General features: G+C 32.7%; 1 protein-coding gene across 1 annotated transcript in view; it reads left to right on the top strand.

The window, feature by feature from the left end:
- The window catches only part of LOC145287973 (allatostatin-A receptor-like), a 158,295-nt gene that overhangs the window by 55,059 nt on the left and 86,222 nt on the right, over nt 1-17,014 (top strand). The window contains exon 2 of the mRNA XM_080135949.1: nt 10,989-11,307. Within this exon, the coding sequence (XP_079992075.1) occupies nt 11,023-11,307 (285 nt within the window). The 5' untranslated portion in view covers nt 10,989-11,022. The remainder of the gene's footprint in view (nt 1-10,988; nt 11,308-17,014) is intronic.

Below are 17,014 nucleotides of genomic sequence, written 5' to 3'. Positions count from 1 at the left end.
ATATATATACATATACATGATACGAATAATGGAAATGCAATATATATATATACATATATATATATATATATGTGTGTGTGTGTGTGTGTGTGTGTGATACGAATAATGGAAATACTATTCCGATGTAATAGAGAAATAAAACAAGGAGCAAGCAAGTTATATGTTCATAAACGTTTTGTCTTTATTTCGAGACATCCTCTGGATGAATGAAATTATGTCTTTTTAAAAATATTAACAGCTATATGACCATATAGCCTTAAATAATATCGATTCTTTATCGGAATAATGCAAAGCTAAACAAATTGTTTTGGAGCTTATATATAGTATCAATAAAGCAAGAAAATGACAATATAAAAATATATGCTAGTATATATATATATATATATATATATATATATATATACATATATATTCAATAAAGTTTATAGATCAATTAGGGGTGTAGAGTAAGTAAAAACATTTTATATAATGTCATTTCGAAGCCTAGTGCTTCTCATCAGGAGGATACAGAAGATGCTAGGTAAGATAATAGGGATGCGGCGTCTAGGAGCGAAATAATTGTGCAGTGAGAGATTTTAATGGTGGAAGAACTAAAGTGATCTCTGCGATATAGGAGGAGTATACCTTTTATTATATAATAAAGGTATGTGTATAACATATTTGCCATGGTGTGTTTATATCTATGTGTACAATATACGTGATTAAACACTCGGGTGGAATATAGGCTTAGTGCATTGAAAGAAGATGCTTATTTAATCATATGTATTAATGGGTTATAGCAATGGAAGAGGTTGATTTGAAATAGGGGATTTATGCTATCTCACTATGTTTTAAAAGGGTTATCTGAAATTATATCAGTACTTAAATGAAATATAAATTATTAGGAATAATATTATAATAAGATAATAAATGTTAGAGGATAAATTATAAGGGATACAATATAGAAATATTTTTATGTGAATAATATATAGGATAAACACATGGTATAACAAGGGGATAAAAATACAAAAGAGTATGGGATAAATAAATATAAAAAATATAAGAATTGTAGAATAATAATAAATATAAGAAATACAAAGTTATTAGGTATAGGAGAATAAAAAATAGATATAAAAAATAAGTATGAAAATATAAAAATATTAAGAGTCAAGTGAAAAAATAATGAAAATATGCCAATAAAGAAAATTTACAGTAGAAGAAAGTTCTTAAAAGCAGAGGAGTACAGATGTTATGCAAAGATTTCTGGCCATTGTCGAGTGCAAAGCAGTGTCGAAATATTAAAAAAAGGCATTAATAAATAAATAGAAGTTCCATCCAGTTTAAGTTGTATATTAAAGCTATCATGCTGTGGTTGGTGATGGGAATTTTGTAATCTTTTAGGATATTAAGGCTGGGACGAGAATATAATGAAAGGACATTGCCTCAGTTTTTCGGGAGAAAATTGTTTGATATGCCAATCAATTTCAGAGTGTATTTTTTAGCCCCATTTTCTTATGTCCGAAGTAAAAATACATTAGTCGTTGTCTGATTTTAATTTGCGTATTCCAAAAGGCTCCAGGTAATGTTATAATTACTTCTGAGAGTAATGATTGCTTATAGATAAGCGGAAACCAAAATGTTGGGAATAAAATGTAACACAGTTTGGAACTGAAGGAAAAGAAGATTAGGTAGTTGGGGACCCGTGTTAATAGATACAGGACTATAAAATATCAGTGGCTGAGTGAAAATGAGGAGCAAAGAGATTAGGGAGAAGTAGGGGGGAGTGAATGTGGTAAAAGACACTGGTAAGGGCTGCTTTAGGTGTATCAGAATTTTTGTAGGAATTTTTGACACCCCTAACACGAAACTGCGAATAAAATATTAAAAAACTCGTAATTGCTCGTTTAAAAGTGGGGTGTTTATTTTATTGTTTTTTTTTAAAATGAAACCTTCGTCCTTGCTCCTTTAATTAAAAAATAGGGGTTGAATTACATTTTTCGAGGAGTTACAAGCTTGGAAAGACAGAGAGTGGAATTATTCAATATTTTTCATGAAATTTCTGACACACCTAGGGCTGCTTATATTAGGGTTATATATCATAGGTAGTAACTGTGAGAAATCTCTACTGTAATTAAAAAATATATTAGTAGGGCTATGACAAGAGCATATTCTTTTCATTATTTTGATTCTCGAGTATATATCAGTTGATGTTTTATATGTTTTTATATAGAGTTATGTGGTTCTCGATTGATTAACTGTGTCAGATGTATACACGAAAGTCAAAACAATGAAAAGAATATTCTGTTGTCATAGCCCTATATACAAGGTTAGAATGGACCAACTTTATTAAGATTTAATGTCGAATTTGTATAAAGAATTGGCAATTATAAAGGTCTAATCGTAAGGGAAAGTTTAATTCTGGAGGAGAAGACAAATAGGATGTTTTCATATTATGACTCAGTTGTGGGCAGAGAATGCAGCGGTTACGAATAAATTTAAATTTATGCTTTAAGCAAAAAAGATAAAAGGTGTTATTAGTAAAAGTTGTCTGGGAGGCGTATTGAAGAGAATTTGATAACTGATTCTGAATATATAAAGAGGATATATAAGGACATGTCGTAACTATTGCATAACAACATTGAACGTCGCATCCCTATTATAGTACTTAGCATAGGTCTCCTCTTCTGATGAGAAGCTATTGGCTTCGAAATACCATGGTATAAAAATTTCTTACTTACCCTACACCTCTAATTGATGTATCACCTTTATTGAATAAATGAATAAATCTATATATTTTTATATTGTCGTTTACTTACTTTATTGATACTCTCTCGCTTTTTCTCACCCTCTGTCTGTCTGTCTGTCTGTCTGTCTCTCTCTCTCTCTCTCTCTCTCTCTCTATATATATATATATATATATATATATACATATTAATGATATAAACTCCCTTCCCCGCAATATGTCAGTATCGATTAAATAATTGAAATCGTTTATTTAATACGTATAGGTCAGCTATATCCAAACACTTACTAAAAAACATCGATTACGCGTTTGATTACAGCAATGGCAGTTTTTCTGCAATAAGTATGCCACATTCGTTGTTTCATCTTAAAGTCCTGGAAAGAATTTATATCAAGTTATTAAATCCTACTTATGTAAGCAAAAAAAATGGATTCTGGGGCTTAATGTGATCAACTCTTGATCAACTCTTTTTTCTCTCACACAAACTTGTCACTGGGTTTAATTTCATTACACTATATCAGGTTAGTTGGGGGTATTTAGGTCGAGGGTGTACAAGGACTTCGAGCTCGTCGGAGCACATTCCATTAAAATACTTGTAAAATAGGCACAGGGATGCAACATTTCGTCGATTGGAAAGAGGTTGGAGTTTGGTTGACAGTGCGAGACGTATTAAGTTTCCCACTCTTTTGTGGACCCTGTCTAGGAATGAGAGCCTAGTAGCATATACACCAGTCCAAATATTGCAACAATACTCCACGCATAGGCAACTGGTAGTCGTGTAGAGGTACATGATAGTCTCAACCGTAAGTAAATTTCTAGAACGTTACAGAGGACCCACCTTCTCCGCAGCAGTCTTGCCAATGCCCTCGATATATTTTTTCGAATTCATGTTCCCTCTAAACGTAAGCCGAAGAATTTGAACAAAGAGTTTTCAGTCAGTATATCATTAACCATTGTCTATCAGTAGTTGAGAAGGTTTCTTGTTATTATTAAAGAAAAAAAGCTTGTTCCTAGCAACACTAAATGTCACCATCCATTTATGTCTCCATTTCACTTCAGATTGAAGATTTTCTCAAGTTTAAGCCATTTCCTTAGATATTTGTTCTTTCGTTTCCCCCCTCGTATCTGTTATATAGTGTGGTATTATCAGCAAATATAACCATCCCGAAGACAGTTTTATCGGAGAAGACATTTATAAATAAGGAATATTAAAGCTCCAACGATCGACCTCTGAGACACACCGGCATTTACGTTAACTTCTTTTGATGTACGACCATCGAAGGCAACCTTGAATTTTCTATTATTATTATTATTATTATTATTATTATTATTATTATTATTATTATTATTATTATTATTTAATAATGTTTTAGCTTTATTTTAATTTGATTATGTTAAGTATTTTTCCCGTAATACCAGATGATCTAATTTTCATGAGAAGAGCATCGTGTAATACCCTGTCAAAGATATTGAATATATGTAGAGTTACTGATCTCTCCTCCCCTGCTTTATCCAGTGGATGGTCTATACGTTCAGAGATCACAGTAAGGATACCTGCAGTATAATGGCTTGCCTTTTGGTCGGAAAAAATTTAATATCTAGTGCTTTATTAATTAAGGACTCAAGAATTTTTGGCAAAGTGAGGGAGCAGGCTAATGGGGTGATAATTTAGTGGATCGTTTTTTTTTTTCGCCCAAATTCTTGTCAAGTGTAGCAATTTTCCAGCAGTCAAAGTAAGGCATTTTTGTAGAGTTTATAGAGAACTGGGTTAACCTCAACAGATCATTTTCTTAATGATCCTGGATAAAATCAGGTCTACATGCCTTTGAGGTGTTTAGTTTTATCATCATATCACGAACTTAGGAAATAGAGGATTTTTATATTGTAATTTGTATATTTTTATTTATTTATTTGCGGACTGTTTTCCTCATTTTCTTAGTTGTTGTCTTACGACATTTCAGCCAAGTGTTCCACTGTCCTTCGTCAGGTAGTTAACCGCGACAGGATAAGAATGCTAAGTCTCTTAACTGTATCCTCAGTAATTACTGTCTTCCATAATTGTCGCATACCGCGTTTTTTGGCCAACTAATTCTCTGACCGGCTTTGGGTAGGCTTTAAAACGTTATTTTCAGACAATGCTCAATGCGTTGAATCTCTACAGGTGAGCAGTGTCTGAGGATAGGGGTTTCAATCCTACCCCAAAACGTGGTGATACGACAACAATTATGGATAGCATAACTACTGAGGATGCAGAAAGACTCAGATAAGATCCTTGGTATTCCTATTCCGACGCAGTTAACCACCCGACGAAGGCCAGAGGAACAGTTGGCCGCCATATTGTGAACCAATAACAACCATGAAGATGTGGATAACAATCCGCAAATAATAAAATAAAAATATTATATCTTTTTATGAAATAATATATATATCCATCGTCAAAATTATGGAGCACCTATAAAAAATCTTAGATAATAGTTTAAACCTACGCATTTAAAGGTTAAGAATTGTACAGTGAACTGATCAGAGCAAATGAAAAATATTTAACAGTAAATTATAATATTTATTTGCCTTTAGCCTCTTTCAAGAGTTTTAGCTGAGTTTCATACTAAATTCATTTTAATATTCAAAATGATTCATTATGATACTAAAAGTTGTTTCTTATTTTCAGATAATATTATATTCCTTCCAGTGCTATAATAGTATATTTAATTGAAAACACCTCCAAAGATGTAGCTTTCAGAAATTAAAAGGGCACAAGCTGTTGCTTAATCGTGTGAATGATATTAGCAGGTAGAAATTGTCAGAAAGATGGAATGTTCAAAGGAGAGAGTTCAAACAACGATTAAAACGTATAAATAAAGGCTTTCCGAAACAGAAAAAGGATAAGGCTATAAAACATCTACAGCCGCCGGGGAATTCAGATTTTTGAAAAGAGCATCCCTTACAGATAGACAGAAAAGGTCTTCAGAGCTTGCTACTGAACTTAGGGAAGATGCAAACAAAACATATCAGCTCGGATGAGAAGAAGGTTTTTAGAAGTGGGATTAAAAGGCTACAAAGCAAGGAGGAAGCCATACTTGTCTCAGGCCAACAAGAAAAAACGACTTAAATTTGCAATAAATAAATAAATAAATATAAATAAAATTTTAAAAAAATATATGAAAATTAGATACCTGATTATTGGGCCAAAATTGTTTAGTCTGACGAAAGTGAGTTTAAGGTAAGTTAACAGCTTCTATTTCCTAAATTTTGAAAGGAGCAATTGAAAACTTTATGTGAACACACATCCATAACATCTATTCACAAATTGTAGCAACTTCTCATTTTTTCATGAGATTTCTGGCACCTATGGGGCGTTTTTTGTTTCGCCGTAGGGAAAGAGAGGCATTTCATTCTGATTGTTTAGTTCCAAATGTAAAATTTCGAGAAGAAAGCATAATCTTAAAGGCTGTATGGCTTCTTCAGGTACCGGACTAACATTCTGGACCAGATTTACCAAACCTCATTGACTAAAATGTTTAATAACATTCCAAGTGATGTAAGCTTCCAAGAAGACAATGCCCCATACCATACGTTAACAGTTTCAATGATTTGCTTTGAGAAAAAAAGGATTACTGGGATGAAGTGACTCTCCCAACCAACAGACCTAAATCCTATTGAAACTCTGTGGTCCTATCAAAGAAAAGAGTGAGGATGCACGAATGTTCATAAAAAAGAATTAGAGGCCAAACTCCATGTAAATAAAGTAAATAGATCCTACCACCTGATACAATTTAGCCAATAATATGCAAAAACGAATACAAGCGGTTATAAAAGCAAGAGGAGGGCATGCCAACTATTGGTTATTGTTAAAATATATTTAGTGATATTTACTACACTACCTGGAAAATTTGAATTATAATTCCGATTTTTCATTGACCATGTCTGTATATATATAACAGATACACAGACACACAAAGTTCCTTTTACATAGTAATAGAGATATATTGTTCATTGAACACAGAAATTACACTATTGTACGTTCATCTTATTACGATTATTCAATACATATGTATATTATTGGCCTGCGTGAAAAATATGTACTTTGGTAATATCCCTGTGCATGTTAACGGACGGAGGAAAACGCAGGCGCATGCGCATATTCTCTCAAATATACTTGCACATGCGCTCACACATCAACACAGTTGATATACACGTATCTGATTGATGGCAATGTTCGAGTATCGCAAAATGTGTTTGTATATGTTTTCTTATGTATGTGATGTAATAAAAAATAAGGTCTTGAAATTTTCAAATAATGCTTGTGTGTAAAGCTTTTTAAAAGAGAAAAAATTGCATAGTCTGACCAAAAGAAAACCTAAAAAAAAACTTCTCTCATAATAGATTTTCCACGCAGACACACATTTCAGCATTTATATATCTCTCCATTCCTATAACACAAACACACACACACACAAACACACACACACATAGTCCTTATTAATAACAAATTTCTTTAATTATATCTTAGATAATTAAATAAAATTAACGATCAAAAACGTAAAGCAATAAAACTACAACTGCAAATACTACTACTACTACTACTGCTAATAATAATGATAATGATAATAATAACTAATTATAACGTTATAACTAGAACTATATTAACACAAGTAGGACGCCCGGCATTGCCCTGTCGTAAAATACGCTTAAATATGATATTTTGATTAATGCAGATTTCGTATTTATTATTACATTATATTGGGCCTAATCTATAATAATAATTTATAAAGTTAAAAAAAAATGACTCATGCGCCGCCGCCGAGAATCCAAACGAAAACGTTTAGCTTAGGATTTACTTTTTGAGCTATTGTTATATAGTCGTGGAACAGAAAACAATTAGCTGCTAATTATTTAACTATCGCTATATCTATCTATCAATCGATCTATTTGTATATCTAATTGGAGGTTAACAAGAGATGAGGTGAGAAGCTATGTTGAGGTGTAAACTGAACAAGTCGCACCGGGACCAGCATCGGAAGTAAGTGTCTTTCTCTCACGTGTTCTAGTTAGCTGAGAAAATAGATGAGTTAGAAAGAGGACGTCAAACAGAGCGGGCGGTTTAACAGCACCGGGCAGGGAGCTGACGTGTCTCATAATGGAAAGTAAAATTAACCACCCAAGCAAAGATCGTCGCTCACCCCTCTGCTTGACGTAATTCATGGGAGTGAAATAAACTATATAAATACAGAGCGTCTTAGTTGTTAAAACGCCTTCAATTACACAGAATCCTTCTCCCCAAGACTGGCTGAATATCTTTCAGAGGCTATCAGCAGAAAACCAGGTATGTCATCAAATAAATGTGTTTATGTAATTATGTTTGATATACGCGCACGCAAAACACTTAGACGATCACGGAACGTAAATAGACTGTGAGAGTAACAAGTGGTTTAGATACTAAAGCACCCAACTATAGAAATTTAGTAACGCAACAAACAATAACATGATGTATATATGAACCCCTCTATAATGTTACATAAGGCGATTTGGTTGCCATGCCAGTCCCCTTTTAAAGGAGAATTAAATCGTGAAGTTACCACGGAAACAAAAATGCTAAGTGAGTTAAAAAATAAAAGAGCGAAAAAAACAAACAAACAAACAAACAAAGAAAAATAGACACAACGTTTAAAAAGAAATGAAAATACAATAAACAAAGTAAGGAGAAATAAAGGATACCGAGGAAAATATATATCTATGCTATATTTATGATAAAAAAGAGCGATTGACATACATATAGATTTAAAGAAAGGGAAACAGTAAATGAGAAAAGAAAAAAATCACGAAAACACGCATACGTAAAAAAACATAGAAGAACGGTACTTCATAACTGTAACTGCGTAGAAAAAAATGAGAAAAAGTAAAACACATACACACACACACGAAGATATTTTTAAGTATACTTAAGAAAAAGGGCAAAATGCCGTAATCGGTTATAGAAAATATTCATGAAAAAAGAAAAGCAAACTAATTCTGCACACACCGAAAGAAGAAGAAGAAGAAGAAGAAGAAGAAGAAGAAAAACATATATTATTAACAAAGACAAGGTGAAAACAAAGAGAAGGAATTCTAGTTACACAGTGCAATTGTATGATCATGAAAATTGTTGTCAAAAAACGCCAAATGTTTAAATGTTGTTTTGGTAACTGTCAATGAAATTGGTGTTGTTTGTCAAAAGCAAAATTGATGTTCTTTTTGATTAAGCAAAGCAAAAAAAATGTTCCGAATTGTGTTAAAAAATAACGGTTGTTCCTTGTTAAAGTTTTCAGCTGCATGCTTTCGAGTGAAAAAAAAAGAGCAATTAAAATTAAATTATTTGGCCTTATTGAGAAAAAAAAAGCAAGGAGATTGTGTGTAGATGTATTTGAAATTGAAATTTAATTAATATGTTTGTATGTGTTTTTAGAAAGCTAAATGTTTTATAGTGTTTTTGTGTTTTTAAGAAATCGTGGATTCCCGATGACGTGGTGCCTAGCAAAGTCTTGTTACTAATTAATTGATTTTTTATATATATTTGAATGAAATGATTTTGAAATTTATTTTCTCTTTGATAGACGAAAGTTATTTTCAGCCGACCCCCAAATTATGCTGACGTGGACGTTTTGAGACCCACATATCTGCGTTTTGTGTTTTGAACTTTTGTTCTTGGTTAGATGAGACTTTTGTGAAGGACGGTGTCTTGCTTTTATAAAGGAATCATTTTTTGCATGTAACCGATTATGAATTTGTTGCACCAATTTGTAAAATATATTTTTTTCCTTTTGTGATTATGTATTCCATTGTATTGGCAGATGGAGATGTCGAGTTATCTTTACCTTGTGAGTTTATCTAAATAATTATTAAATTTAAAAATAAGAAAATGATGTCAATTAAAAGGAAAAGAACTTCTCTATAATGTTACACTATGAAGACAGGTTTGATGCAAGACTAAAAATTACAACATGAATCAAATGCTATTACGTCACGCATGCATATTCGTAATGAACTCCTTCGACTTTCACCTGAAAAATTCCATTAAAAAAAATTAACACTTTTTCCACCGATTTTTCCCGGCTAAAATAACGTATATATATAGTTTCATGTCTGTAGACCAAAAACTGACAGAGGAGTATCGTAGGCGAAATTTTTAAAGAAATATATATCCGCATACTCATACGAATACATAGTATATAGAAAAAAAGGTTGGTATTTGCTGTAAGTTTTTTGACACAATGTTACGCAAGTATAAATCATTTACAATATCTGCATGAATATAATCACACGTAATAGTGAGTTAAAGATGATCATCCCATAAGAAAACCGAAAAAAATCTAATAGGGAAGGAATTAAAATGAATGTGCAAAGGAATATGCAAGTGAACTAGATATTTTGCAGATAAATTCAATTCTATGACCCATATATAACAAAGTTGTATTTTCTTTTTACACAAATAGAAACACAAGAGTTTTTAATATGAATATTCATACACAAAAACAAATTTATAGTAGTATAGATACAGCCTTGCAATCAACGGCAACTATACTTTAGAAAAGCCATAAGTAGATATGTAAACCGATACATATCTTTTATTGGAAACAACCATAAAATTAGACTATTTTTTTTACTACAAGAAAGTTAGGAGACCAAATCTTGTAGAATAAAAAAAACCCTCCAACCAAAATATCATGAGCAAGAAACAATGTTATTTGAAATTCAAATAAAGATCCGTAAGAATCAATAATTTTAACTTGCTCCAATTTCTCCTCTGCCATTATAAGCGCAGATACATCTCCTCTATAAGTACCCTCTCCAAGACTTTTAGACCACATTTTCACGAACTTTGAGCTTCGCTTTTTACGAATTTATAACTGGAGATTTATTTAATTAGCTAAATATATTAACCCAATTTTACCTTTGGAAAACAATCAACTTAAAAAAAATGTTTGGAAAATTTGACCCATCAATAAATAATACATTTTGTTATTTTTACACAATTTAGATTTCTTTTGTATATTAATGCTCTATCTGGAATATTGAGCGTTTTTATGGGGATAGGATTTTCTTGTAGTATTCATATTTTAACAGTTTGATTTCCTCTATTTATCCTATTTAATAAAATATACCTGAATAAACGAAACGTTGTGTAGTTGCTCATATCTCTCGTCATATTTTTAATGTTTTCCGCCGTTTGTGTCAATAAAACTTGATCTCTATATGTCGACTCACGAAAAATATGTCATCTATTTTTCAGATCACGCTGACATTTTCTCCTGTACATTACAAAAATGGACGATCCAGAGTTAGAATGCCATGAGATATTCAATCTCACTCACGAATATGACGAATATGTTAATTGCATTTACAGCGACATAGATACAGGTATACCCCTCGAAGAAGTTATACCAGTCGGATTTGTGTACGTTTTCACACTGATACTTGGCGTCGTTGGAAACGCGTTGGTGATATTCTGCATAGTCCGGCATAAGGGCATGAGGAGTATCACAAATATTTTTCTGCTAAGTCTTGCAACAGCTGACCTCATGCTGATACTCATTTGTGTTCCCGTGAAGGTGAGAATAATGCATTTTTATTTGTTTCTATTACGTATTTTCTTTGATCGCCAACAATGTCATTGTGTCCGTGTGTAACATTTTATAAACAAACGTTAAACAACGGTAAACGAACCGTTCGCAGACGCCGTTCCCAACCAACGCGTACTTGTGCACTTGTAATGTTTTGCCAGTGTGCGATTACGAAACAAGCAAGAAAGTTTTTTGTTTTTATCTTCATTGAGACAACCAAGTGGTCGGAAGATCGCTGTTGAGACAGAACGGAGGATGAGCACAGTTTCGAGCAAGTTGTCTAAGAGACTTGCATATTGTCTGTTAGTGTCGGGCACACGGGTGGGTTCATTAACACTCTCTGTTATACCATAAGCAATGAAGAAAAGATTTTGTTCATTCTTTTAAATGGGCTAGCCATTCAACATTGTTAACCTTGAAGTCACCACAGACGTGAATGTTAGCTGAGGGATGAGCAGACAGGATGTGGTCAATTTTCTCAAAGATACTCTCAATGATAATAATCCCGCAGTTTCTGGAGGGGGGGGGGGTGATAGAAGCAAATATAAACGTGGTGCTGTACGTAAGTGATACTCATAAGCACATATAGGGCAATTTAGAATGTTCAACCACATGGAAAGTCATCTCTTATGTAATTCGCAACTGTATTGCCGAGTGCGACAGAAATGTCCTTATTTGATAGGAGAAACCTGAAAAAAAAATTTGTATGGTTCACCGGCAGAAATGTTATGCAAATAACCCTCTATATTTCTTTTTTAGCCGAGGTGAACTAATATAATTGCTATTATCGGAGATTATGGGTGCATTTATATTTTATTATCGTTCTTTAATCGCCACAGATTTGAATCATTAATAAAATATTCGAATGTGAGTAGCTTATCTCTGTCGCTTTCTAAACTCTGTCATACATTTCTCTGCAGTTATTCCCTCAAACACGTGTTCCTTTATATAACAAGTCGGGGCCAACTATCACCGCCCGCCGAGAAACGCGCACGCATTAAATGGGTGTATGTATCTTTTATATGTGTATATACCCTTTAATTATTTTCTCTTGGTGTTACACATTTTTTCTCTCTCAGAGATAGAAACATCTGCTCATTCCACTCATGAGCCCTCTAGTCTTTGTCAATAGAACACGTCCGCACTGCTCAAGTTGACAGATTCAGCTATCGATACATACCTGTCCAAAGAAGCGAATTAAAATTCTCGACAGCTGCATCACGCCCATTCATCGCTGTCGAATAAACAGTTTATTGATTCTGGATTTATTATTATAATTAGCATGGGCGCCCGGCGTTACCCGGGTGTTTGGATGTGTATGTTGAGCAAAAAAAAAAAAGTGGTAGTAGGAAGGCAGACTCGAACCCGTACCGCAAAGGAGGAAAAGACGGGGTAAAACCTAACTTTTATGCTGTTACGACCATCGCCAAACCGGAAGCGATATTTTTTTAAAATTAAGGCTAGACAATCTAAAGGAGGGGATAACTTTCAAAAATATCGGCGAAAAAGTGACCCCCCCCGTAGAAAAGTGCCTAGTTGAAGAGGAAGATATTAATGTTTTTAGCCAATTTTTCGATATTTGTCGAACTTTAAAACGATACTGATCTTGGTAAAATCTGTCGTTTCTATTGAAAGTTTAAGGCAGACATGCAAACATACATACATACATTTATATATTGGTAACTAAAAATTTTCGACCCAAACTGATGAAAAAGCTTGCCTTATCTCTGAATACTTTTTATGTAAAATTTCAAATATTTAGACCAGAAATCGTCTGAGTAATTTGAAAGAGACTGCAGAGGTCAATTTTTTTTAAACTTTGACCCCTATTATGACCCCTTACCATTTATTGCTATGGGCTCAGATCAATTTATTAAGTTAGATCCATGTCCAAGGAACCTATATCTAAAATTTCAAGTGTGTAGACCCAAAATTGTCGGAGGAGTTTGGTAGAGTTCTCAAAGGTCAAATCGTTGGACTTTGACCCCTTAATCGCAAAATTTCTGGCCAAAAACCGATCACATCAATTTTCCCAAATCTCAGTAACCTGCATATCAAATTTCGAGTCTGTAGGCTCAACATTGACTGAGTTATTACGTAAGGAAATGTACACAGACACACAGATACACAGACACACACAGGGACACTTTCACTTATATATATATATATATATATATATATATATATATATAGATAGATTATATACTTTCTTGTAACGAAGGTCACTCGGCACTATTCAACCCAAATATACACGTACTAAAAATTACTCAGCTACAAATCTAATACAGGATTGTAAAGCATGAAATATAAATGACTGTTCTCGAATAATGATGAAACTAATATCTTATTAGTTGTATATCAATAAATTTTCAATATACACACCGAGTTTAAGTAATAACTAGTTTTACTTAACAGCTGTCTAATGTTGAAGGTTCAATCCTTACTTCAGGCGATGCTGACTAGAGATTAAATAAAACACTTACTCCAGGAACAAATTACCCTAGTATATTAAATAAATATTAAATTTGAAATGCTGAACAAATAATTATCTATATAACAATTTGTCAGTTTTCCACAGATTTTTATAAATTCACCTATCATCGTTTTTTTTTTAAAGATGGAATTGTTCGAAGAAAGAACCAATTAAAATCATTCCTGCATCTGGCGTAGTAGATGGAGTCTACTGTCCTTGTAACATCCTTGAAAATATATTCTAGGTATCATCCCGGTTCATGTTACCTGTGACTGTTAGATGTCGGCGTTTGAATGATGGACTCTATTAACTGATAATTGGTAATTGAAAAGGTTTCTTATAATTGTTAACAGAAAAGAATAAGCCAACCATTCGATGTTACAGATGTTAGAGGGAGGGCTACAGCGTGTATGCGTGGCATTACATTTTATCCATGTTCAACTACAAACTAGAGGTAATTTTCCAAAGATTCAACCGTTGCCCCAGACATGTGTTTGTTCATTTTTACCATATGTCAAAAAAAAAAAAAAAAAAAAAAAACGTGGTGTCATCAACACATATTCATCTCGGATACAATCCCATAAGGGAGGTCCTTTATTAAAACAAGGGCTAATAACATTCCAAATATCGACCCCTGATGCACACCCGAATCAATCACATGTATTTTAGATGTACGGCCATCGAAGACATCTGTATTTTTCTTTTGCTTAAGAAAGATTTAATTATATTACATATCCACCTAGTAATTCTATACGAATTAATTTTCACGAAAAGTCTTCACTACGAAACCATGTCAAAGGCTTTAGATATGTTGCATATTAGCACGCCGAATTATCTGAGCAAGGTGGTTATTATTATTATTATTATTATTATTATTATTATTATTATTATTATTATTATGCAGATTGAATTAGATTTGTTTTAAAGAGACAAATGCACCTCAAAGACAAATATGGTTAATGATGTTTTTTTTTTACTTGACTGTATTCTATAAACAATAACAAAAGTGAATCTAAGAGAAATAAAAATAAATATGTTTTCAGAAAAAGTAATGTGTATTAACAATAATAATACCTAGATACGTGATACATATGTCAGCTGATTAGATTCTCCGTGGGTCTGCAAATGATGTAATCACAAAGAAATAGTTTTAATATATACACGGACGTTAATTAGAAGGCTTGAAATCAGTCGAGAAGGGCAGTTGAGGAATTCAGTCGAAGAAGTCGAGGAGAGGACACCGTGGAAGTCAAAACGTTGTAGTCTTCGAAATGTTGACGGTGTGTGTATAAATTTTACATGCAATGTTACTTTTTGTGGTGTCATCGAAGAAACAGGTATGTGAATTCGTCCTGATTGTTACTGTCATGTTAAATGTTTCTCTTGCTCTTAAATGTTTACAGACTCTGTTTATTATATAGACTGTTGCTATTATATACACACCTCAACTTCTTCACCAAAGAACATTTGTCTAGCTCGCCATCAATAGAAACATTGTCTCCTTTCGTCGATTGACACCCCCTTATGTACAAGTATTTGTTATCCCCTCAAAAGAACATGTCGTCATTCTTCCAGTCCAGCTCAAGCAAAAAAAAATGTTCATTAATAATTTGTTACCCCGCTTTCTAACAGATATATCACGCGCTATTGATGTACCTTCAGCATCCTTTACTAAAATCTGCGCAGTAAGAACGGGATTGCTTAAATGCATACTCTTAGATAGAAAGAGGGTTACCAAAAAGAGGTGGCGGAACTCTCCCCAGATTGATTAGTAATTCAAAGCTTTTAACAAAAGAGCAGAAAAAAAAACTGATGGGGCGATAATTTAGCGTGCAAGTTCTTTCACCAGAATTCTTAAACGCAATTTTCTAGTTATCTGAGAATAACGATTCGTGAAATATTTTATTGTACAGTTCTGAGAGGAGAATGGCTAGCTAAGGGGAACATATTTTAAAGACTGTATCAGAAATAATATCAGGTCCACATGCTTTGGACGTGTCAATTGTTTTAATAATATCCTAGACTTGGGAAAGGAGTGATGATGAAGTCATCCAGTGTGGCTCCAGTCCAAAGTTAAATTTTAGGGATAATTGGAGTCTAAGGCAAAGTTGAGAGCAAACAACCGATCAAGCAGTTCAGCTTTTTCAGTTAACGTGCAGAGTCTTTTAGTCTTTCTTGAGACAAAAAAAAAAAAAAACACAGATTAAGACCCGGCTAAAATGTTTACTTTACTGCTTACCTCACTTCATCTCATAAATATATAAATGCTGGATGACCCATAAAAAACAGAGGATATTCAACTGTTTTTCTGAGCGTGTTACTGTTAACGGAGAAAAAAAGGCCAAAGATTCTAGTGTTTTGATGTGATGCTTTCAATATAATAAACTAGTTATGACCAAAGTTTCATTTTATTCAGATAAAACACAAAGAAACGGGGTCTAATTGGAGTTGGGGCCCGCTTTTTGTGGGGTCACGCTGTATGTGTATGTATATATGTATGTATACATATATGTACGTATATATGTACGTATATATGTACATATATGTACGTATTTATGTACATATATATGTACGTATATATGTAGAAATGTATATATGTGTATATATATGTATATATATATTTGTATAAATGTATATATGTGCATATATATATGTATATATGTGTATATATATATTTATATATATATGTATATATATATATATATATATATATATATATATATATATAAGCAAGGAGTTAATAAAATATGTTCACACACACTTAAACAAGAGTTAAAAACATATTTTATTTCCAAAACAAGGAAACGAAAAAGAATTGGATTGTCCTTAATTCGCGGGTTTTCGAAAGAAATACTTTCCTTATCATGAGCGGCAAGGAATTAGCAAAATGCGGGAGCAGATTTTGCTTATAAAGTATATAATGAAACTGCAAATTAGCTATAAGGCGTACTTGCTAAATTAAAAAAAAAAAACAGTGAAGCGGAAGAAAATGGGTGAAAATAAAGAATCATTCAACGTGAATGGATGTTCAGTTAAAGAGCGGAAGATCCAAGGACTGTGAAATCATATATATATATATATATATATATATAGATATATATATATATGTATATGTATATATAAATATATATATATATATGTATATATATATGTATGTATATATAAATATATATATATATGTATATATATATGTATATATAAATATATATATATATATATATA

Source organism: Euprymna scolopes, chromosome 11 (genome assembly GCF_053919585.1).
Source record: "Euprymna scolopes isolate OS-2025 chromosome 11, ASM5391958v1, whole genome shotgun sequence".
In the NCBI taxonomy this organism is placed as follows: domain Eukaryota; kingdom Metazoa; phylum Mollusca; class Cephalopoda; order Sepiida; family Sepiolidae; genus Euprymna; species Euprymna scolopes.
This window is presented reverse-complemented; position numbering and strand designations above follow the sequence as displayed.